At 42.9% G+C, this 25,174-nt stretch overlaps 1 protein-coding gene across 11 annotated transcripts in view; it reads left to right on the plus strand.

Moving 5' to 3' along the window:
• Positions 1-25,174, plus strand: part of ZC3H18 (zinc finger CCCH-type containing 18) — a 59,211-nt gene that overhangs the window by 25,626 nt on the left and 8,411 nt on the right. For 4 of the 11 annotated variants that reach the window (XM_043526187.1, XM_043526186.1, XM_037877576.2 and 1 more), the window contains exons 7-14: positions 288-320; positions 2,737-2,854; positions 4,223-4,521; positions 17,304-17,504; positions 18,718-18,843; positions 19,969-20,070; positions 21,838-21,981; positions 23,290-23,442. In XM_043526187.1, coding sequence (XP_043382122.1) covers positions 288-320; positions 2,737-2,854; positions 4,223-4,521; positions 17,304-17,504; positions 18,718-18,843; positions 19,969-20,070; positions 21,838-21,981; positions 23,290-23,442 — 1,176 coding nt within the window. Of the gene's footprint in view, positions 1-287; positions 321-2,736; positions 2,864-4,222; positions 4,522-17,303; positions 17,505-18,717; positions 18,844-19,968; positions 20,071-21,837; positions 21,982-23,289; positions 23,443-25,174 lie in introns of all 11 variants that reach the window. The other 7 variants (XM_037877574.2, XM_037877575.2, XM_043526184.1 and 4 more) reach the window with 3 other exon arrangements.

Genomic DNA, 25,174 nt, shown 5'->3' on the forward strand with positions numbered 1-25,174 from the left:
ATCCAATTCATTCAGGAAATTCAAGAGGAACAGTTCTGTCTAACCAGATTGATATAGGACATAACTTTTTCTCCTTAGTAATCTTTGTATATTGAGCCATTAAATTTAACTTGGAAAATGTCAGCAATTTTTAAGCCCTTAATCATTGCAAGAGCAAAGTAACATATCGCAGCAAATCCTAACTATTGAATATTTGGATCATCATGTTGATAGCTTGATTGTTTTGTGACATTCAAAGATGGCTAAATAGTTCATGAATTTTTTTTTTCTCTTTTGAAAAATTATAGGGAGGTGGACGTCAAAGAAAATGTTAACTATGGGTAAGTGGTGGTTTGCTGATTTCAATACTGTACCAACATTTTCTGTAAGAAAATGAAAATGTTCCCTTATTTTCGTTTCACTTTTTCAAATTTCCTAGGCTACAGGCGATTGTCACAAGGTTGGCTGCAGCTGATCAATTGTTTGTGTATATTTCATTTTTGGATACTGCCACCTGTTGGCAGCAGATTATAAAATTTGAAGTTATGTCCTTAATTTTATAAATACACCTAGAAGGCAAAACAATGGTGTATGTTTCTATAACTACAACTTTACATAAATACCTTACAGGGATACCTTACAGGGAAGGGAGTGGAGAACAATGGGGTGGGGCTGGGTTAAAAAGTCAATTTTTCCCTTTAAAATTCTGTTCCCGGACACCAGGAGTCACTGAACCTGTTCTCTGCTAGCGGTGCAAGAATCTAGAACTGAATTCAGTACCTGGTACCTGTAATTTGGAGCTGTATTATAAGTCATCAGCATCTTCAGGCAGAAAAGTGAAAATCTTAGGCTATGTGAAAGTGTTGAAATAAATACATATAATAACTTGGCACCCAGGATAGCACTCAGATCTCACTCTGCCCTAGCTTTTTGGCCACTTATATTCTACGGAGGGGTGGTGGTGGTGCTGTTACCCTTCCTATCTTTCAGGACGGGCTACTGAACTGAATATGGGATTGGAAGACAGGAGCTCTTGATTTCTAATGTTGGCTTTGCCACTGACTCCTGTGGCCTTGGAAGTTACTTGAACCCTTATGCCTGGGGGAATTCGGCACTAAAAAATTTAAAATTCGGTGTATAATATGTTAAAATTCTGTGTGTCTTATTTGCCAAAATAACACAATATAATCACGTCAGTTTCGATTATTTTTATGATTTATTGCAAAATATCTGTCAGCATGTATGTCTGTAACAGCAAAAAAGATTTAAGAAATATTTTTTAACAAATAGATTCCTTACTAGGCATATTATAACAGAACTTTTAGAAATAATTCATTTAAAGTACAGTACAGAACTGTATTTCCTGCGCCCCACAGAAGCAGTGCAAAGGCTGGGGGGGTTCGGGGTAACAGAGGAGCTGAGGGAGAGGGAAGTAATTGCTGGGCAGGAGTCTGGGAGTGAACCTGGAAGGTTTTTGGGTGTGGCTGGGAGAAAGGGGGACAGGGGAGGAGGAATTGTTAGGGAGGTGGGGAGCCTCCCCCTGGCCTCTCCCATTCAGTCAGGCACATCTGTCCAGTACCCATGCACTCCCACTCAGCCACTCCTCTCCCCCCTTTTACTATGTGACTGTGCATCTGCACTCCTGTTCAGTCCCTGGCTCAATTCTGTCACCCACTAGCTCCTGTGCCCATGCCCCAATCTGTCTCCCCCACTCCCTTCTGAACTCCAGTCTATATGACCCCCAGCAGCCCCGTGTGTCCTGTGCTGTCTGTCTCTTCTCCCCCTGCCGCGCCACCTCACCTGGCCCTGCGGAAAGCGGCCTCTCCTCCTCTCTTTCCATGGCTGGCTGCTCTGGCCCTGAGTCAGCTGCCCTTTTTTCTGGTGCCACAGCAGCCGCTGGTGTATGAAAGGTGTAATTGCAGCACCTCCCTAGCAGATTGTGTTTTCTGAAAAGAAAAAAGAAAATTTGCAGGGGACCATAAATTCTGCGCGTGCACAGTGGCACAGAATTCCCCCTGAAGTGAACTCTGTACCCATTTTCTCATCTGTAAAATAAGTATAATACTGGCTACCTGCCATCTGATTTGCAAGGATTAGTTGTTATTGGGTACATGCCATAAAGATACCAGGTAGTATTAGTAAAGCTGTTCTAACGGAGGACGCTTTGCATACTACAAGACTGGTGGCTTTTAGACTCTTTGCCCCATAAGAAAAATGTCTGCGTGTGGCATATTTTTCTCTCACTAGAAAGCTCTGCCAACCTGAACGTACCAGGAACAAGCATAAGTGTCATAGACACATCACATCTGCGGACACAGCCGTAGGAGACTCCAGGGTCTGTTCTACTTTCCATGTCCCTGGGTAACCTCCCTTGATGGGAGCTGCACATGTGCACTGAGGAGAAAATATGCTAAACCCTAAATGGGGTGGGGTGGGAAGTGTGCTCTGTTACACCAACATAAATATACGAAATAACCTTTGTAGAAATCAAATGAAGTTACTCTAGATTCACCCCAATTGAACTGAGAGCAGAATTTGACCTGTGGAGTTATGTATGTTTATGAGAACATGCTTTTCTAAGTTTTGTTTTACTGTAATATTTAGAAGCTTTCTGAACCTCTTCCCAGATACATATAAGTTAATCTCTGAATATTTTTCCCTGTCAATATGCTTAGCATTTTCATTTATAAATGCAACAATTTTCCTAATGTGCAGATGATATTTACCTATTTAATCTTCTCCCTTTTCTCAATGTAGGCTTGATTCCTATACAGATCCCTATTATGACTATGAAATAGAACGGTTCTGGCGTGGTGGGCAATATGAGAACTTTCGGGTACAATACACAGACCCAGACCCATATCGTAACTACAGAGTAAGTAAGGTAACATGCACCCTTTCCTGAGCTTTGCATTCTCTCTTCCTCCAGGTATTTCACATACGTTTGGTTTAAATTATAATATAGGAAGTATGTTGGCATTAGATTTTTTTCCTCTTTTGGCAGACTGTGTAGACAAGACATTTCCTTAATCTCTAAAACGATTCAATCATTAATTATTTATCTAAGTTCTGGCAATGTGCAGAGTACTGTACAAGACAAATATACTGGCCCTGTCCTGCTGAGTTCACACTCTGTCTTTTCGATAAGGCAGAACTCAGTGGCACAACCCCCATCTGAATGTGTTAGTTCGATATCCTTTGTCATTTACATCTGGGGGTGGAGAAGGCATTTGACAGATGGGGATAGTATTTGGGGGCCTTGCAAAGAAGTGAGTCTAAAAGAGGGATTTGAATGAAGACCAGTCTGCATGAGCATTGTCCACTGGGACAGAAAAAAAAGGATGGATTTGCGTGTGTGTGTGTGTGTGTGTTATGTACACAAGTAGACTCTCACCAGGATAAATGGGTATTTAAGAAATGTAATACCCATTACTGTAATTGGGCATTGCGTACAGCTGTCACTTTGCATTGAGATGAGGGAGACAGCAGCTTTCACTGGTCTGCTGCTAGAAACCAGGGGGCATCTCCTTGTTACGTTGTTGCAGCCGACTTGCTTGCAGAATGACAGCTCAGAGTGTTTTCATTGAAAATGTTCTTATTTCCATTCCATATTCCAAAGGCTGTATTGGCACTTGTTGCCAGGCCACAGACTGCAGTGCCGTGGGACGCATTGGTAACGAGAACTAATTTTGCCCAACGCTGAGCTTTTCCGCTGTATTCGTTATACAGAAGAACAGCAGTAGCTGTTTTTTTCCTGTAAACTTAAATAATAACTTTTCTAAATCTGAACATCTCGGAAGTCTGAAAGTGGCCAGTCCTCAGTGCAATTTTTGGTGCTATGTCATCCGGTTATTTATATTATGCTTATGTGCAAAATTCAGGAATTGCTAATGGGTCAGTGTAGCAACATGATGCAGTGATCTTCTCCCTAAGATAGGTGAACAGCCACATACATATTACTTTCTTCTCAAGGGAAGCCTTCTAGGTAATGGACCATGGTCATCTTTGATGACTCTGTTGCCTTTAGTGAAGTTAGATGAACCTGATGCTGTGTTTTATGTCTCTTTATTCTGAAACATTATGGCAAACACAAACCCCATTAGTCCCCCTGATGCCCTGCTGTAACTTTGGCGAGCTAGTATAATTGTTTCCAATTTGAGACTTTAAAACCTCACACTTTCATTAGTGAGGAGATGTAACCGTGGAAGTGATGTAAAAATGTCTTTTGTTTTGTTTATACAAGGAAAGAGAAAGAGAACGGGAAAGGGAAAGAGAGAACCGGCAGCGAGAGCGGGAACGGGAACGAGAGAGAGAACGGGAGCGGGAGCGACGACAGAGAGAGAGAGAACGAGAGAGGGAACGGGAGCGTGACAAGGAACGCCAGCGAAGGAAAGAAGAGTGGGAGAGAGAGAGGGAGCGAGTGAAGAGAGATGAAAAAGACAGACAACACAGAGACCGGGACAGAGATCGGGACCGGGACAGAGAGAGGGAACGTGAAAAGGAAAAAGAAAAACCAAAGCCTAGATCACCGCAGCCACCGAGGTATGTGCTCCTCTACTGATGCGTGGTTTTGTTTGGTACTATTTTAACTGTGGATTAACCAGAGACGCACCAAACAGGGAGAGGGGATGTATGCTCTTTGGATCTCTATCGTCTGCTGCCCTAAGTGGGAAAAGCAGTAGTTCCAAGGGATGTGCGCTAACCATGGGGAATATGCTTTGCCAGCATGTAAATGGAGCTAAAGCAACGTCAGATTAGAGCTTCAAGGGCGTTCACCATTGCTGGCTGTACATAGAGAAGAGAACTTCTGGGTGGAGGTGTTCAGGGTGTCTTTGGTGTGTACCTGGGAGGAGTCTAGACTGTGTAGAGCTGTGGAATCCAGAGCCGTGGTAATGAAGTTTTGTGAGCCTCTCAGAAGTCTGTCTGGCTGCGCACAGGACATGGAAACATTGACATCGGCTCCTTCTGTGGCCTTGGCAAATGATTCTTGGCAAGAATCCAGGATGGATTGGGCATTTTTATAGATAACAAAAATATCCAGTGTTCTAGTTAATACTAAAAACAGAAAGGGGATTGGAAGGCATGTAAAGCCTCAATTTTCAGGGATTAAGCCAATCTCTGTTATGAATTAGGATGAGATTTCCTGGTGCGGGGGAGGGGGCTACTCATATCGGCCAGTTGCAGGGTTTCTTGCACCTTCCTCTGAAACCTCTAGTGCTAGCCACAGTCAGAGTACTAGATCCTGCATGGGAATTCCTGTGTTCCTGTTTCCCAATCTGTCAACTAAATTACTGCCTACAATAACTCACAAGTGGGTTTGGATTACTTGTAAAGCACTCTCTGTAAATATTAGAGCTGATTGGGGAAAAAAATAGAATTTTCATCCCTTGGGAAATTCTGATATTGCAACACCTGTTTTCATCCTATGTCAGAGAAAAAATAAAATATCAAAACCTTTTGCAAAATTAAAAGTTCAGTAAAACTTCAATTAAAAAATGTTGAAATATTTGGGAAATGGGTGGGAGATGTAGTCAAGGAGCAAGGCCCATGGGGGAAATGCATGCCTGAGGGACCCAGAACTGCATCTCCTGCGATGCACATGTGGCTGAGCCACAATGGTGCCTCAGTCATAGAGACTGCAGTGCATCATGGAAGAGTTAGTCCATCTGAGGAGCTGGGCCTCTAGGGGTGAATTGAGACCATGAGTGACCCAGAACTACAACTCCCACATAGTGCTGCTGTGGTTCAAGTAAGTGCAGAGATTAATGTCGACCCAACCCAAAATGAAACACTTTTAGATTTTTCCTGATAGAAAATTTTGATGTATTTTTAAATGAAATCCCATTTTCCAACAGGAAAACATTTTATTAAGAATCTTTCTGCTATCCCTAATAAATACTAAGTGTTCCAGGGTGTTATCAATATGGTTATATTAATGTAAAAAACTGCAGTTAAAACACAGATGTTAGAAGTAGTGAATATAAATATGCCGTTTAATTACCTCAGTTGCCACTTGTTCATCTTAGGCTGCTGGTTCACATCCGCGCTAGGTCAGTGATGGCCAAGATCTTGTTATCTATAATTGTTTGACTCATGATGCAAGTTGATTACCTCACTTCTAAAATGCCAATGTTAGTCTCGTTTGTCGGGACTGATCTTATGACCAGGCCCATGGGCACAGATGTGAGACTACAGACTGAATGGTGCCATGGAGACTAAACTACCTTCTGTGGCACTAGAGGGAGGTCTGCCCCAAGTCAGGGGTAGGATGCCCAAGGACTTGCTGGGGATAACTATGGCACTCTTCACCAACCTTAAATTCAATTAACCGCCTCCTCCTGAAAACCGTTCATGGGTCTGAATAGTGGATGCTATCACCATAGCAGGAAGGTTGGGCTCATGGTCTTGCGGTACTCTTCTTGATCTTTACACGCTTTATGGATTTGATTTTTCCCAGCGAACAACCTCTCCTGGTTCACAGTGATCTGTGAACTACATATCAACTCCCTAAACCAGATTTCTTCAAGATAGGTCTGTGTCTGATAAATAAAGAAATACACCAGGGGAAGCTGTGTGTGTTCCTGGCCTTATTTTCATCTGATACAAAGCACACTGATCCAAACGGTTCCAATAATCTGATTGCTTTTGGCTCAATATCTGCTATTTCTAGGAACTGTTGATTGACAAATCTACTCGTTCATACCCATTCCTGTCTCAGCCAGTAATTACAAGAAATAGATAAAGGTCAAGCAAAGCTTCGATCAGAAGTTACGGGGAAAACCAAACAGGAACTTGTTTTGGCTTCCTTTGTAGGTTGGTTTAAAACAAAAAATAAAAACAAATCACCTCTCCAAATGTTAGAAATGAGGTGGCTATTGTGCTGTTTTCAGCGCTAGCATTGTTGCACATAGCATAGATGTAAAATTTAATGCTTGAAAATCTGACACAAACCCTTAAATGAAGGGTGATAACTGTTTTATAAGGTAACAGATATGGAGTGAAGCAATAGGAATATTTAACAGTAAGCTGCTGTCTGAGAATCTCTTTATCTTGTTTCCAATGGAGATGATGCTCCAATTGAAGACTCCTGCAGGTTAGAAGTACTCTTATGTAAGCAGTCAAATCCCTAGTTTCTGCTGTTTGGACTCTCCTCTTGATCCACTCGCTCTGTTACATGTACGAGGGTTTGGGTTTATTGGCAGTAGAAAGAGAAATGCAGGAAAGCAAATAAAATAAAGGAAGCTGCAGGTTAAATCCTAGGGATTCTTTACACAGGAGATTGCTGCACGGCAAGCCAGCGTGTGACTACGGCACACTAGCTTGCCGTGCAGTAACATCCCATGTGGATGCTGCTACAGTGTACACAAAGTTCGGTAATGTGCTTTGACATGCTGCTGTTTGCAATGCACATTTAAAGTGTGGCTGTAATCTGAAACACGAGCATATTTATATAAATTTGCTCTATTTACACATTTTTGCCAGCCCTTTAAACTCCACCTAGCATGTAGTGCACCTAGCACCTGCCCCAATAAGAATTCAACCAACTCCCCTACCTCCATTACATACAAATAACTCAGCGCTATTTATAGAACTGAGTTCTGATTTTACTATTCTCTGAGTAAACCGTTTACAACGTTTAATACGTAGCATCTTAGCAATTGCTTCATTTTTAACTGTCATGCCTCTCCCTCATAGGGGAAGTAATTCTGTGCTCTTAGTTTATTTATAGACTCTTGTGCTTTCCCTAATGTGTTAAATCACAACCTGTTGGCAATTCCAGCCTCTTTCGTAGTTCTTGGCTGCTGATATTCAATGCCTCCTTGTCACGTGGCTTTTTGACGTTGAAGACTATTGGCGTTCCAAGCTCATATGAAATTCCTCCGGCAGGCAATCATCAGGTAGCACTCTGGCAGGCACTGCAGCAGTGAAGCCGGACATTGCATAATAAACAGATTCCCATTTCCAGCTGGAATGTGAATAATTCTCCTCGGCTCATTAGTGACTAAAGAGCTCTGAAAGCCCAGTTCCACAGAGACCATGCCAAAAGCATGATGCAACTATTGAAATACTAAGGATCTTTGGCATTGGTGTACCAAGGACAACTATAATTACTAGTAAATGGCATTCAGTGCATTAACACAGGAGTTTCCCCAAAGGAAGTTAATAGAACAGAAACTATGACCAGCAAAATGTAAGATGGAAATTGAGAGGGATGGAAGAGGATTTGAAGATCAAATACCCAGAAACGTAAAAACAAATCTGACACTTTAAGTATTTGGAATCTGGGGCAGTGGCCCCCCTGCCAGCAAAGGGAGTAGTTGAGAATGGTGATGCTGCTAAGAATCGTTACATCCGTCTTCACCATGGGGGATAGTTATAACCCTTTTTCTAAAATGGATAGTAAAAGCGAATATTGAATGATGTCCTCTTAAAGTCCAGGGCGCCAGAAGGGGCCATTGTGATCATCCAGTCTGATCTCCTCTACAGCACAGGTCAGAGAACTGCCCCAAAATAATTCCTAGAGCAGAGCGATTAGATGTTTTTCTAAAATTGATTTAAAAGTTGCCACTGATGGAGAATCTGCCATGACCGTTGGTAAATTGTTCCAATGGTTAATAATTCTCACCATTAAAATAGTCACACCTTATTTCCAGTCTGAATTTGTCTAGCTTCAACTTCCAGCCATTGGATCATGTTATACCTTTCTCTGCTAGACTGAAGAGCCCATTATTAAATACTTTGATTAGATATTAAATCAAGTCACCCCTTAACCTTCTCTTTGTTAAGCTAAATAGATAGACTTAAGGAGCTTAATCACTATAAGGCAGGTTTTCTAATGCTTTAATCATTCTTGTGGCTCTTCTCTGAACCCTCTCTAATTTATCAACATCCTTCTTGAAATCTGGACCCCAGAACTGGACACAGGATTCCAGCAGCAGTCACACCAGTGCCAAATACAGAGGTCAAATAACCTCTCTGCTCCTTCTCAAGATCCCCCTTTTTATGCATCCAAAGATTGCCGTAGCTCTTTTGGCCATAGCGTGTCACACTGGTGTCACACATGTTCAGCTGATCATCCAACACAACTCCCAGATCTTTGTCAGAGTCACTGCTTCCCAGGATAGAGTCTCCCATCCTGTAAGTATGGCCTACATTCTTTGTTCCCTGATGTAGATGTTTTACGTTTAACTGTATTAAAACATATACTGTTTGATTGACCCCATCTTACCAGCAATTCAGATTACGCTGTACCAGTGACCTGTCCTCTTCATTGTTTACCAGTCCTCCAGTTTTTGTGTCATCTGCAAACTTGAGCAGTGATGATTTTGTTTCCTTCCAGGTCATTAATATAAATGTTAAATAGCGTAGGTCCAAGAACCAGTCCCTGTGGGACCCCAGTAGAAATACCTGTTCAATCATGACTCCCCATTTACAGTTATGTTTTGAGACCAATCAGTTAGCGAACTTTTAATCCATGTAATGTGTGCCACGTTCATTTTATGTCTTTCTAATTTTTAATTAAAATGTCATCCACTATCAAATCAAATGCCTTACAGAAGTATCAGCACTGTTACCTTTATCAACCAAACTTGTAATCTCATAAAAGAAATCAAGTTAATTTGACAAAATCCATTTTCCATAACCCATGTTGACTGGCATTAATTATATTACCCTTCTTTAATTCTTTATTAATCAAGTCCTGTGTCACCTGCTCCATTATCTTTCCCGGGATCAACATCAGGCTGACAGGCCTATAATTACACAAGATTATCCTGTTCACTCTTTTTAATTATTAGCTTTCTTCCAGTCTTCTGACACTTCCCCTGGTTCCAGACTTACTGAAAATCAACATTAACAGTCCAGCAAGCTCCCCAGCCAGCTCTTTTAAAACCCTTGAATGCAAGTTATCTGGACCTGCTGATTTAAAAATGTCTTACTCGTGTAGCTGCTGTTTAACATCCTACCGAGATACTAGTGGACTGGAAAGAGTGTCATCGTATATGACATGACCATATCATCTGGGTTTTTTCCAAATACAGAACAGAAATATTTATTGAACACTTCTGCCTTTTCTGTATTATTATGATAATTCTGCCATTTCCATCTAGTAATGACCCAATACCATTGTCAGGATTCTTTAGTTCCTAGAATCTTTAAAAACTCCGTATTGACCTTAATTCTGCTGGCCATAGATTTCTCCTGGTGTCCTTTTGCTGCTTATATCAATTTTCTCAGTACCGCAGGGCCAAAAATTAAGTCCTCCACCCAGCTTCCCACACAACTCCCTCCAAAAAAAAAATCCCTGCTAGTTTTTTCAGTATCAGTATCACCCCAAAAAAATACAAATGTATTTGTACGTTTATGGAAATCTTGAGCTAGTTTGTGATCCGAGATGAAAATAACTTGTATCGTGACAGTTACTCTCTGTGGTGGGTGCATTAGAGAATAGTATAACTTTCTGAGTTTAGAACCAACCAGTGCAGTTGCATCTGGTCACCCACAGTGTGCAAACTGGAAAGTGTTAGAATAGGGCTGATCCCGGAAGAAAGTGGTTCAAAATAAGGCAATGCAAACTGAGCGTGATTCACAACTGTGAGACACTTGCCGTTGCAACCTGTCAGAGCTGGCATTCAGCAAGAAGAGTTCATAATTTTCAGTGCTCCTCGGTCAGTGTTGTCTTTCCTAGTAGGTCTTGGTTAACCATCTCTGCATTGCTGTTTGATTTCAATTGCTTTTGTGTCCTTTCTGGGTAGATACTGTGTATTATAACAGCTGGTATTATCTCAGAAAGGCAGCACAATATTCTATTGTAGTCAGTAACAGGATTTCATCCTAATATACAAAATTGTGTGACGGGCTGGGGTTTGCATCTAACATCCCTTTTTGTTTTGTGAGTAATCTTAGCTGTCGTGTTGAAGCATTGCTAGATTAAAAACTTCTAAACATTCCATTTAAAAATCTCACATTTTTGACAAACGTAGACTATTAATGATGATGTAGAAAATGTTTCCTTGTTCCTATTTGTTTTCTCTGGCACTTTATATTTTAGCCTAGGCACGGAAGATCGGCTAGTCAGTGTCGGTTCTATTAAGTCTGCCTCACAGTCAAGTTCATGGACTAGCACACTGCTGCAGTGTTGCTGCAGAGAAATGATTTTTTAGAATCAACGGAACTTTTAAAAGGTTTCAGTGAAAACGCTTCCATTGACGGTAGCTTTTGTTAAAGTTTAGCATCCCTGTAAAGACTTCCTACCTATACAGGCTTGTCCACCACTTTCACAATAAAAATGAAAGATTTTTGTGAACATAAGCTGGGATCAGCAAGTGGCTTGTGTGACTTGAATGTGGACCTAAGGGAGTACGTAAGAGGACCTTCTCTTAGTAGCCGTTCAAAGCTGGAATTACTAGAAAGAATGTGTGCCGCTCTTATAAAATTACTTTAAAGAATGAGGCAGAGTGACTAGACACTTTCACTTGTACCCCCACAACAGAGAAGGCTGTAGCTCTAAAGTGTCAAATACCCAGCCCGCAAGACAGGTCCCATTTCCTAAATATATTTATACCAGTCTCGGTGATAGATTCCGATTCTACAGAATGAAAGCGTCTGCTTTATTGAATTTTAGAGTTTGTCCTTTGTGGTTTTGAAGAAAAGCTTCCAGACACGATGGACACAGTTCTGTCTTGGCCTGAAATGCTCCAAGAGATGCAAACTGTTCCCATCCATTTCAGTGGCACATTAACATTTATAATTGATAGCACTGCAAGGAACAGATTTTCACACCTCTGCCCAAACTGGGTAATTGCACATGCAAATGACCAAATTTGAAGTCATTAATCTCCCATAGCATACTAAGAGACTTAAAAATCTGGCAATACACATATATACAGAGCTTAATTTTATATATATATTTTAAGTGACTAAACCTTAATGGCTGTTCAGACAAACACTTCCAAACATTCCTTGGTTTTTATTTCCTGCTGTAAAATTCCATTGTACGTTGCTGGAGAATGTGTGCTGATGTCAATGCACTTTAAGAGTTTACCTTCCTGCTAGAAAATAATTATTTTCAAATAATAAAGATGGAGTTTCCTCTTTCAAAAACGGAAATGTAGGTACACTTCAGAACAATAGCCCTGAAGCTTTTGACATCACTTGGTATTGTTGTGTGATAAGATTGCATTACCTGTGGTAGACTGATGTCATGTGTGGGGGAGGGGAAGGAAGCACTTTCTCTAAGTTATTTGCCTGGCCGTAGATTAGAAATGCTTACAGTAATTTGCATAAATACATTGGGGGGAGAACTTGGGGCATGAGGTTAGACTTCCTCTTTTAATTTCCTCATGGATTTAAATGACATGCTTCAACAAAGTCCTAGAATTGGATTGTTTGAGAGCTGCAGATTAAGCTGTGTGCAGTGGTGATCGGCAGTCTGACTGCATTTCCAGCATGGTTAGCTTTATTCCGTGTTCTTTCCCTGGCAAAAACAAGCTCAGCCTGAATCCTTTTCTTGATCACCACAATTTGAAATTCCAGATTAATGTGTCTTCCGTTTTCTACAACTGACATCTAGTCACTTTAGGGATTAATCGAAATTAGAGATGGGAAGGACCTATTAAGCCATCTGGTTCTAGTCCATCCCCCAGGCAGTGCAGGATTGTTCCCTGTTGTGATTTAACTCTCTGAATGTAGTTGGGCGGTAAACTCCGAACAGGTGACTCTGACTGCTACTTAGGTTCACAAATGCTCCACAAAACCAGTGATATACCTGAGAGACGTCAATGCTATTTTCATCCTCTGGACCAGCGACGTAAACTCCCTCATAGATTTCCACCACAGATTCAACAACCACCACCCTTCCATTCAACTCTCTCTGGAACACTGCCACACCAGCATCAACTTCCTGAACACCGCAATAGGCTTCAACAATGGAACTCTACAGACAGCTACATACAACAAACCTGCGATCACCACATCTGCTTTCATAGATCCAGTAACCACCCTAAACGCACCAAGAAATCTGTTATCTACAGCCAGGCACTCCAAGGAGAAAGTCCGAGATATACCTAAACACACTCAAAACCGCCTTCACCAAACAGGGACACTCAACCAGAGAGGTTGATCACATCATGCAACAGGCCATCCAGATATCCCAAGAGAACGTGCTTCAATTCAGAAATAAAACCTCCTCCAACTGCACATCCATAGTTGTCACCCACCCCCACACACACACACACTGGAACCCGTACGGGGTATCATCAAACTACTATAACCCATACTCGATGGAGACCCCATCCTGAAAGAAATCTTCCCTAAGCCCCCTCTTCTGGCCTTCAAACAAGCCCCCAACCTCTCCAAGCTCATCATCACAAGCAAGCTCCCCACAGACCAGGACACACCAACTCAAAGTGCCACCAGACCCTGCCAGAACAACAGCTGCAAAACCTGCAGGCATATCTCCACTGCTACAATAATCAACACACACACCCCACAGCACCTTTCAAGATCTGTGAGTCCTGCGCATACCTATCACAACTTGTGGTGTACCTCATCCAGTGCACTAAATCCCCCAATAGCAATTAGGTGGGTGAAGCCAGACAATCACTATGCACTCAATTGAACTCATACTGAAAAATAAGACAAGACACAAACACCATATCACCCCCAAGGCTTGGTTTATGCTACCAACTTAACTACATCGCTCAGGGGCATGGAAAATCCACACCCCTGAGCGATGTAGTTACAGCAACCTAACCCCTGGTGTGGAAAGTGGTATGTCCATGGGAGGGTTTCTCCCATCAGCGTAGCTACCACGTCTCAGGGAGGTCGAGTCCCTACGCCAACAAAAGAACTTCTCCGGTTGGTGTAGATACCATCTTCACTACTCACTACAGCGGGGCAGCTGTGCCCCTGCAGCACTGTAAGTGTAGGCGAGCCCTGAGCGATGTAGTTGTACCAGCCTAAGTTTGTAGTGTAGACCAGGGCCAACACCCGAAGAAGAGCTCTGTGTAAGCTTGAAAGCTTGTGTCTCACCACCAAAACAAAATACTACTTCCCCCACCTTGTCTGACTTACATTCACCTGTTTCTCAGGCCTTGTCTTCCCCAGACAGCTGTCCTAATTTAACTGTTTAGAAATTGATTTAGTTAAATCTGGGCAGCCGCCTTGTATAAACACTCTTACATTGGTTGGAGTGCCTGATGCCAATTTTACCAGAAGTCAATTCCTTAGTGAAAAAGAACGAAGGGGTCTTTTAATATGTACATTGAGGCTTCCCTGGGTGTTTCTTTACTTAGAGGTTTCATATTTCAGATCAGTGGAAACTTGAGGCCCTCGCTACTTGAGGTCACTCAAGATTTCAGGGTGCTTTTTTGCAAAAGAAGGGTTTTTCCTTTTATGTCCTGACCAAATTCCAATTTGGTTAATTATGTTCTGGTTCCTTAATAACCTCATGCAGCATCAGTTGGAACAGACTTCTTAAATTGAGCTGTACAGTCACTTGGCTGTGTGCTTCTAACAGGGCCGGCTCTAGGTTTTTTGCCACCCCAAGCTCCGAGAGCACAACTGCCCAAGCAACAACAAAAAAAGGGGGGGTGGCCGGAATGCCGCCCCAGGAATTGTGCCGCCCCAGGAATTGTGCCACCCCAAGCATGTACTTGCTTTGCTGGTGCCTAAAGCCAGTCCTGGCTTCTAAACAATCACTGCATTCCACCTCAGCTGTAGCTTCACTTCAGCAGAGGGTGAATAGATTCTTTTGAATGTTTATATTGATGAATAAATCCTATTTTTATTAAACACTACCAACTGGAAGATGAGGAGCTCATGTAACTACAGGATGATCCATGTGCTATAAATGCAAATGATGTACATTCTGCTTTTCATTTTGAATAGGGCAAATCTGAAGGAATCCACAGGTTGATAAATGGGCTAACTGAATTATGGCTTAATAAGTATGAGCCATCCTCCTTTGTCTTTCACCCTATCCCCAGCACAAAGCAGCAAGACGGAGCATTAATAGTTAGCACGCAGATTTCCATTGGAGCAGAACAAACCTCATCATGAAAGTCTTTTGATAGTGGAACAGAAGTATTGCCATGCTGGATGTTTCAGTAGTGAACACATTAATGTCCCCCTGTCTAGGATATACAGCGACTTCATATACACAGAGCACCTTACGTGGCTGGTATCCTGGAGAGAGGAGTTACTATCAGAGTGCATGGTCAAGGTTCATGCTGACTACTTTACTGCAAGCAGACTTGTAGTTCCCATTCTGTGTGGTATCTCTGTGCTCTACGAGGCATAAAGCTGCAAGATCAAATATGCCTAAAATCCCATGCAAGCTACCCTGACTTTGATTACTTTCTCTCCATTCACCATTCACTGTGCACCTAGAGTCTTTCCCTGCTGTGACCATCTTTCCTCACATCATGAGCCAGCAGCAGTCTGAGATGAGTCAGCAACCCTCTTGAAGCCGCTAAGAGCTGGCTTCTTTTATTTCTCTTCACCGCCTACATGCCAACACCACCATGGAGTACATGGTGTCTTGTATGTGTGTAAATCCACTTGAAAACACAGCAGGGTAGGTTGCATGGGCTACCAGCCTCAATAACTGGAATGGCTTTCATTTAAAGAAAGACTGGGTGTAATTGAGATGTAGCTGTTGAACAAGTGTAGGCTGAAGTAGACCTGAGAAAAAGAAGTGTCCTTAGTCTGGTAAGAATTTTTGTAGCCTGTTAGCATAGTTTTGAATGCTGGCTGTCAGATATCCCTGCAGGATATTAACTGGACCAGAGCCAGGACTAGTTGATGATAGAGAGTTGAACCAGTTTGCCGGGTGTTACTATATGTTGAGTAAGCAGGTAGCTCTTGAGGAAAGACTAACCGTGGAAATGCCCACACAGAAGCATCATTTCCCCCTTGGTGTTCACCTGGTTGTATGCTCACTGCTGAGTCAATAACAGAAGCATATATGGAAATCAGGCTTCCTGTTGTGATTTTTTTTTTTTTTCCTCCAGGCAAAAATCCTCTCCAGGAAGTGTAAGCAGGGAGAAAGCACTGTATCAAACTAGGCCATAGGTGTATGCAGCAGGTTTGCTTTCTTGGGCTTACTCAGTCCAAGCTCATGCTCAGTGTGGACGATGTGCTGTCTCTGATGAATCAGAACCTGGAGTCAGTGACTTCGTGTCTTTTGAGAATTCAGTGGGTGGTTTCTTTCAAAAAGCTCTTGAGAGTGGGGGTTAGAGTGCTGTAGAAGGGTGAAACACCCTTGAGTTGAGATCTTTGGTAATCTTGGCACCTTGGCCTCTGAGATCTAGCAGTCCCTGGACAGCTTAAAATAAGATTCTCAGTAGACTAAATTCACTTATAAAGTGGTAGATCTTACACTGGAGATTACACGCACCCAGCATCACCTTGCTATCTCCCCAAGCCACCTGGGAGACAACTGAGCCAACAGACCACGTGGGACCCTGGGGCAAATCACTTTAGGTATGTCTACACTGCAATTAGACACCCGCGGCCGGCCCATGCCAGCTGACTCACGCTGCAGCTGGAACTCTGGGATCCTCCCACCTTGTTGGTCCTAGAGCCTGGGCTCCAGCCTGAGCCCGGACATCTACACTGCAGTTAAACAGCCTCGCAGCCTGAGCCCCATGAGCCCAAGTCAGCTGGCATGGGCCAGCTGCAGGATTTTAATTGCAGTGTAGCCATACCCTTTGTGCCTCTATGTCCCATCTGTAAAAAGAGGATAATGCTTCCTTTCTGTTGTCCTCTGATTTGTTGGTTTAGACTGTAAGCTCTTTGGGGCAAGGACTGATTCATACTATGCATCTATACTAGACCTAACAAAATGGCAACTCAGTTCCTAACAGTACCAGCCAGGGCTATCAAAATACAAATAACAGGCCCTGCAGTGGTCAGCTAAGTCTCAGGAATAAATGCAGAGAGTCACGGTCAGATGCTCAGATATGGTTATGGACTCCGTGTGAAAACCTAGGTCAAGTCATGGTTTATCACCATGTCCACCACTCACCTTGCATTAAATAGCGTATATCAAAGAGTGGCATTGGAAACGGACAGTAATGCTATATGGAGGGATGGAACAAAAGCCTAATACTGCTCTGCATACCTGTCCTAAATGATCTGCGTTCTGTGTAAATGCTGTACAAAAGTCCTGTCGGACTGAGCCTGGGGCTGCAGCCGTGAAACAGATGAACATGAGAAATGAATGTCTCCCCTGCCATCAAGTTTTACGTTGTATTACCACTTGGAAGATGTTTATACATGTGAGAGAATGCCAGGTAGTTAAAAACATGTGTATTTTCCAGCCGTCAACCTGAGCCACCAAAGAAGGAAAAGGAGACAACTACAACCACCAGCTCTCAGTCCAAGAGAGCAGATGAATGGAAAGACCCATGGCGCCGATCCAAGTCGCCCAAGAAGAAACTCGGAATGTCTGCCTCTCCCAGCCGTGCACGCAGACGCCGGAAACCCTCTGCGTCATCGGCATCTGCCTCTGGTTCTTCCAGGTAAATGGAAGCAGGGGAGACGGAGGGAGAGCGAACACGTGAGCCTCCCTTGGATTATTCCTGTGATATGGTTACCTGTCCAATAGAGCAGCCATTTCGGCGGGCACTTGCAAGTCTTGCTGGTCTGTTAGAGCACAATTGAATATTTCCATGTACCATTCCTAGACCTGTATAGCAGTGGGAATGGGGTGCAAGCAGGGGTAACAGGAGGAGATAAGAGGCTTGGAGCACTGGTAATTGTAAACACTGGTGTGGGGCACATTGGTTTACAGCTTAGTGGGTTGCAACAGTGAACTGTCACTGGGAGCAAGGGGAAGTCTTCCAAGAAGCAGCTGTAGGTAGTGGACTACCCCAGGAAATTAGAACTTGAGTGAGGTTCAGCTCTAGTCACTAATCCTTGCAACGGCTGCTGGGGGGTGGGGTATGTGGCCCATATAAATCAACGTAGCTCACTCCAGGGGTAGCAGCGGGAGGGTTGGTGATAGGAAGGGTGTGCTCTGACTGCTGAAGGAGAGTCTGGTAAAAGCTGGGAGCATGGAGACTGTGGAGCCCAGGAGCCAGGTCGAATAGAGCCATAGAGGACAGAACAGCCCCGTGGAAAGCAGGTACTGAATCAGGGAGAATTTGGGCACAGGCTTGAGCCTAACGCCCTTTAAAGATTTGAACTTTGGGTTTCCAAAAAGAAAAAGGACCTCAAGCGAACTTGAGATACACAGAGCACGCCAAACTGATATGATTTGGCTCTGAAACGGGTATAAAACGCTGATAAGATAAATCCCAACATAGCTTTATCTTAAGAACTGCTGCATTCTCTGGATTCCTCCCCCCACTCAGATCAGCGGTGGTCAGGCCATCCTGGCCCACCGGGGAACAAGCTGATGGTGACGTGGTTGAAGATCATATAGAAGAGCTGGATTCTGAGCTGCCCTTTCCCAAAAAGGGATGGAGAGTCACTCGGGCAGAGGAAGGTGGTCAGCCTGTTCCAGATGGCTGGTGTGGTGGTTGCAAGAGAGCCCTCTTCATCGAAGCAGGAAATGAGGGGCGTGGGGTGCAGGGAGAGAGATTATAGATCTATAGGGTAATATGTCCCTGGATTGGTCTTGAAGATGGGGGTGGGAGGTTTGAATGATGTTCAGGAGAGTCCCTGAAACTAAGCACTGAAAATGAGAAATTTTGTTTTCCCCAAAATGAGTTGTTAATCTTTTTCTTCCAGGTCATCTTCTCGCTCATCCTCCTATTCTGGTTCTGGTTCTTCACGATCTCGTTCCAGATCCTCTTCCTACAGCTCCTACTCTAGTCACTCTTCCAGACACAGTTCTTTCTCAGGCAGCAGGTCCAGGTACTGTTTCTTTGGCTTCTAATGCAACAGTTGCAACTTTCTTCTACTCACCAAAATAAATAAATAGGGTGCTTAGTTTTAAAATCTTTTCTTTGTGTTACTCAGATATTAAAAGCAGATACAAAACCAGTATCTGAAACAAAAATAGTCAAACCAACGATGATCTTAAACAGCAAGATCAGCGTATAAAGATAATTACTGGGAACTAAAATACTGGAATACTTACAGACCATGCACTGCCTCTATTTCAAAACAGTGTTTAAAATTTTCTCACCAAACAGCTCCGTTCAGTGGACGGGCCTACTGCTCTCTCTGTGGACGCTATTGTTCGTTGCTTCTTTCCCACTGATACTTTCTGTACCTCCTGTTCATACACAGTAGGTCTGAAAGAATCATTTTCACTGTTTAAAAGACCTGGAAACGAAAGTCTTGCAAAGTTGTTAACTAGATTCTATAACTTTTTAATGTTAGTTGGTTTAGTTACTGTTTAAGTGCCAGTCCAGGAAATAACTTCTGCACTTGGCTCTCTCGGCTTTGCTATACTCTGCTTGATAGTTCCCCTCACGTTTCAGGAAATCGCAAGAGCTTAATCTGTTCCCCAGTCTTTTTGCTCCTATCTAAGTGACTGTAGATTGCATTTGGAGCGTCTCGGCCAGGGCAGGAATACATGGGACTTGAAATAGAATTCACACTTGCAAGCATGATCTCGTCTCTAGTTTCTCTCTCAATAAAAACCCATTCGGTGTGCCTGCCTGTGGACCTGAAGCCTGAAATGGAGTATGGAGGACTTGGACCCAAGCATTAAGATGGAATAGCTGAGAGCTAGTCACTTTCTGGCTAACATCCAATTTGTGCCTCAGAATTCCTATCTCCCATACTGGCATCTAGAGCAGAGGGCAGGTGTGACACAAAGAGAACAAGTTTTGTCCCACTAGAAGTAGTCCGTGCAATATAGCCACCTAACCCAGGGAAGGAGAAGGTACAAATAAGAAGAGGGTACTCCCCACACCTGAAAGGCCTGGAGACCACAAGTGAGAGAACCTTTCTGCGATCCCAGGGACTGAGTTGAATGATGTACACCTTCTCTTCCGCCCGGAGCTAATCTTTTTTTATTTAATTGCCCAGGTCGCGATCCTTCTCATCTTCCCCTTCTCCTTCCCCAACACCATCTCCACACAAAGCGCTTGTGAAAGCTAAAGGGGAGCCTGCACCACCTGCTGGAAAAGGGTAAGACTTCTTGTCTACTTGGAAGAGATGGTGTAGGAAAGCCCTCAAACTGTAGTTTCACCTTGGCCCTTAAAGGGTCCCGGGATACGATTCTGACTTTTGGTTCTGATATCACCCACCCTACTGAAAACTGTAAATACAGAATGTTATTTGTATCGATTGACACTTGCGTTTAAGTCTTTGATTAATTGTATTCTCTTTATTATCTCATAGAAGTAGGGTTGCAAAAATGGCAATCCCTTAATTGTATTCAATCCAATCATGTACACAAGCTACATATGGGTATATGTAAATGGTCCATATGTACACATATACTGATTTGTAAATTGGGTGTGTACAGATACGAAATCTGAATGACATTCTTGTAGAAGAGTTTCCGTGATATAAAGCATGTGACTAAAGCTAGTGTGTATTACACATATCATTAAACTAGCGAGAAGAAATATAGCTGTATACAGTTAGGGTGTGTCTGTTTGCAAATTGTTGGGTATGAATTAACACAAGTACAATAGCTATGTAAACTAAAAATATTTGTTTAGTAGCTTATGTCACCCCTTGTGCTTTTTTTAATAGGCCTATATTTCATATTTCACCCACTTCTGTCATACTAACATAGTACACATGGTTATCCTGGGGAATGTTTCTCTGCTATATGCTGAGGTCATTGTTTTTAAAGGTGACATGGAAATTTTTCCAAAAGTTACAACTTGGAGGTCAGGCTGAATGCTCCAGCAGGGCACATGACTACTTCAGCCCATTTCTAATTCAGTATTTACTCACTTTCCTGAGCCCATGGCGTGCCTTCTGAGGGACTGAGTCCCATGTGGAGTGATGCCTTTATATGTTCTCTTCTGGTAATATTGCATCTACTGCAGAACAGCATTGCAACCCTACAGCTGCCTAAAATGGCGCGTTTTCTTTTCCCGGTCAAACATAGCACGTATTTAATATCTGTGTTCTGCAGGTTATAAAATAAGAATATGAAATAGGTAGCAAAAAGGAGAAACTAACAGCCTTTGCAGCCAGCCAGCTCCACTCCTGGTTAATAATGGGTGTGACATCACTATTGCAGTGAACGCTGGACAATTGCCAACTATTATGTAAGTGATTGGCTCATCATGGGCCTGAAGAAGAGTAATGCTGGAAATGTGCTGAAATGACCCCTTTCCTATTTGGTATGTTCAGTATAAAAGCTTAAAGGCAATGCGCAAGTCTGCTATTTACTGCGCACTGTAAAGTGCAAGACTAAAAGTCTAGGATCAGAGTTTCAAAATGAGGCATGCACAATTCGATGCATACATTTGCATGCAACCTTAGCATGCAAACGTCCAGTATAGGTAAGTGAATCAGTTATTTGCACACAAGCTAGTTCTGTGTGTCTAACTTTAAAGTCTGACCCACAACTTGTAAGCAGACGTTTGTTTCAGATACCTGTGTATCATAAGTAACCAATTCCAAGGGGAACTTGTGGAGCTGTAAACTGCTGGAGTAGGTTGTCACCATAACACTGCCTGTTTATATAATAGCTGATCTCTTTAAAAATCCTTCATATTAGAATGCAATAAACTGCCCTTGTTAAGGGGCTTTGTAGTGTCAGAATATTTCTGTGAAATATGGTTTACGTTGACTTTTCCAAAAGGCTGTGGTAACAGGAATTGTATAATGTTTCAGCACTGGGAAATATGTTGCTTCTGAAAATCCCCGTGTTACATGCCCATGGTGTTTGATCATACACGAGAGTATCAAAACTCCATTTTAACTTTGCAGTGAGAAATCTGTGAAGAAAGTAGGTGCCCTTCCAGTCCCACCACCATTGACTAAAGTTGCAACAGCTGCACCAGAGCCAGCCAAACCGGGGGATAACAGAGAGGCAAGAAGGAAGGAACGTCAAACAAGGACTCCACCCAGGAGGTAGGAGAACCTGGGCAGAGGGGTTTGATCATGCATACAAATGAAGAGCCGGGTAATTGCTAATTGAGGAATTAACCAAGAACTCACTCTGACTTAGAGGAGAAATCTGTCCCCTGGGATAGCAGGGGAACCAGAAAAGGGGCAGAATGTATTACTTGCATGCAATAAAAAAACCCCAGGCCGATCTCTCTAGAGACCTGTTGAATGAAAACAGCAGGTGGAATCCCTGAATTGTACCAATAGGAAACGCTCATATTATAGGGAAAACACACATTTTAGAGCAGCTGATTGGTTAGTCCAGCCATTGAGGAAGCAAAGGAAGCTCAGAGCTACGTTGAATTCAGAGGGTCATGCTCCATAATGAAGTAAAGGGAGGGAAGGACTCGGGGCTGCAGAGTTGGGTGCTGGCCTGCACCTGATGCTTAATAAATTAAAGAGAAGATTTCTACTGTTCCAACCCAGAAGAAAATGTGACTTCAAAAATGTGGAACTTCCCTCAGACCTAGCTAAATTGATGTGCCCTTTGAGGGCAAACAACAGTTTCCTTAGATCCTGGTGTTTTAAATCAATAAAAATAAAGTCCAATGCCATAATTCTATTTTCCTTTCAATTCCAAGCTTCCTAGGTCAATTCTTAGCTTTGAATGGAGCTGTTCCCCTTGTTCTTTAATAGTGACTAGAGAACAGTACTGGAAAGCTTGAGTTACTTCTGTCTCTGGTTGCTAGGATTCCTCTCCCCTTAGAAAAGCGGGTTATGGTTCCTTTACTGGAACAGGTTACTCTTAGGAGTCCTTAGACGCTGCATGATCCCTTACATGACTGTTATGGGTGTCAGTGTTCGCAGAAGGAAAAGGAAATAAACCGTCCCTAATGTGAAAATTTAGAAGATTGGTACCAGTTAGCTTGTCACCCCAAACTTTAAGTAGCGAGTGGCGAGTTTGATATTTCTATAGTCCACGCTACAAGTCAGCCCCACAATCTTATGCAGTTGACACTTTTTTGTTAGGAAATATTCGCTACTGATGCAATAGGACAGGACAGAGGTGCTGTTCTGTGTCCTGCTCTAACCAGCACCATTCAGTCCCTCACGAAATATCTGCTGTTCAGAAGTGGAGATGCATGGCCAGGACAGGGAAATCTGTTTGATTGACAAAACAGAATTCTCTGCTGTATTGTCTAGTGTCAGTCAATGTATGTAAATAACTGCATTGGAAGCCTCTTGCTCACCATTGATCAAATGCACAAAAAGCAACCCTGCTTTATTGCTGAGTAGAATCAGATGAGAATGGTTTCTTTTGCTCTCTTGCAGGCGGACTGTAAGTGGCAGCATCAGTGGCAGTGCCAGCAGCTATAGCGGCTCCAGTTCCCGATCTAGGTCCTTGTCTCGGTCTCTCTCCAGGTCTCATTCCCGATCGACGTCTGCCTCAGTTTCCCCCTCCCCATCTGGGTCCAGAAAATCCAGGTAAAGCACTATGTTTCACACTTTCTCATAAAGGTTAACAGACTCAGGTTATGTGTCAGTGTTGTACTTGACACGTTTGAGAGCTTACAGTGCAGGAAACCACCTTACAAGCAGGTGTGTGCAGTGCAAGGAAAGATGCATTTGCCCAGAGTATATAAATGAGTGTTTTCATTTTTCAAAATTTAAGAATGTTAACAGCTGCCATGTTGCTTATTCTAGGAAATAATGAAATTGTCAATGTGCCCTGAATTATCCATTTTCACTTCTATTTGGGGCTGAAGCCTCTTCTCCCCGTTTTCAAATCTTAATTGAACAGTTACCTTGCTGTTGTAAATACAAATTCCAGGGTGTTTGTTTTTCTACGGCAATAGGCATTCATCTTACACAATGCTGCTATTCTAAACTTTTCTCTAAATCTCACTGTTGGATCTCTTTAGGGCTGATGCCTGGTATGTCAGCACTGCTTATCAGAAAGCATCTAATAGATCTGGCTAGTGGTGGTGCTTTGCGCTGTTAATGGCAAATAAGGTTGCAAGAATGGTTCCCATTGCACCTTTTGCCCCAAGACACCATTCAGTTCTTTGACACGAATGGGTGTGCTGTGTCTGTTGGCTCCCTCCAAAGCCCCGTGACTGACAAATTCTGATAGTCCTGAAATGAGTCCCCTTCAAAAGCATATTTAGATTAACTTGTGAAGCCTATTCGTACACAAGAGTGTTTCTGCAACCCCATAAGCAGCTGCTCCATTTTTTCTATCTAAAGTTCTTAAGCCCTTGGGTAGTATGATCGGTGTGGTGTATAAACCTTTATACAATGGAATAGAATGTGATTCAAATCAGAGCCAATTCACACCTTTGTGCACTGCAGAGCCACACGGTTGAATGGCTACATTTTTTTTCCAGGAATGTAAGCATGTTTATTAAATGTTGGTCTGATTCATTAGGCCCTCCAAAGGCTGATATGAGAGGCTAGGGGTGAGCCTGCCTCTCAGATGCTCTCTTTTTAACTCAACCCCCCTGTAAAGTTTATGTTTAGGATTTCAGATGTCTACTTTTTCAGTTGTTACTTACACCGCACCAAATGATGAGCCTGCTGCTTTACAGGTATTTGCAAGTAAGATCCCTGCCTCGTGAGACTTACTGTAGACAGCACAGATACGGTGTGAGGGCAGAGATGGACAGGGAGTGCTGATATTCCTGCTGAAACGTATACAGAGCTGGCTTAATATTTGCTACTGTGCTGCTTTCCCCAGCAGTGTGCAAACAGTGTGTGCGTGACACGGTCAGAGCACCAGGCCCACTCATACTCCAGGACCAAAGCACTTTTTGAACACAGGAAATAATGTACTGAATGTACTCAAACGAAAACAGACTGCTGACACAATTCTGTAGCCACGTCCTCCTTTGGAGATGAAATTCTATCCCTGGGTTCCTGGGATACCAAGTCATCACCCTCTCATCTAACAACTCACTTCTTTCATGGTACTGTTGAGTTGTGAGCTTGTGATTTGTTTTAAAGTGATGTGCCCTCCCCTGAATTTCCCTGCGATAGATCAAAAGTTTGGGGTCGGGCACTATCTTATCTTTATCTGGTCTAGTGCAAAGTACAAAGTCTGGTCAAAAAAATACAGTAGTCGTTCTCCAGCATTTTAATTGTGTGGAACATGTCATCAGACAGCATCCATCTTGTGGGCCATCTTCCCCTCTGCCTATGCTGTTCTCTCCATCTCTGT

Source organism: Chelonia mydas, chromosome 12 (genome assembly GCF_015237465.2).
Source record: "Chelonia mydas isolate rCheMyd1 chromosome 12, rCheMyd1.pri.v2, whole genome shotgun sequence".
Taxonomy (NCBI): Eukaryota; Metazoa; Chordata; order Testudines; family Cheloniidae; genus Chelonia; species Chelonia mydas.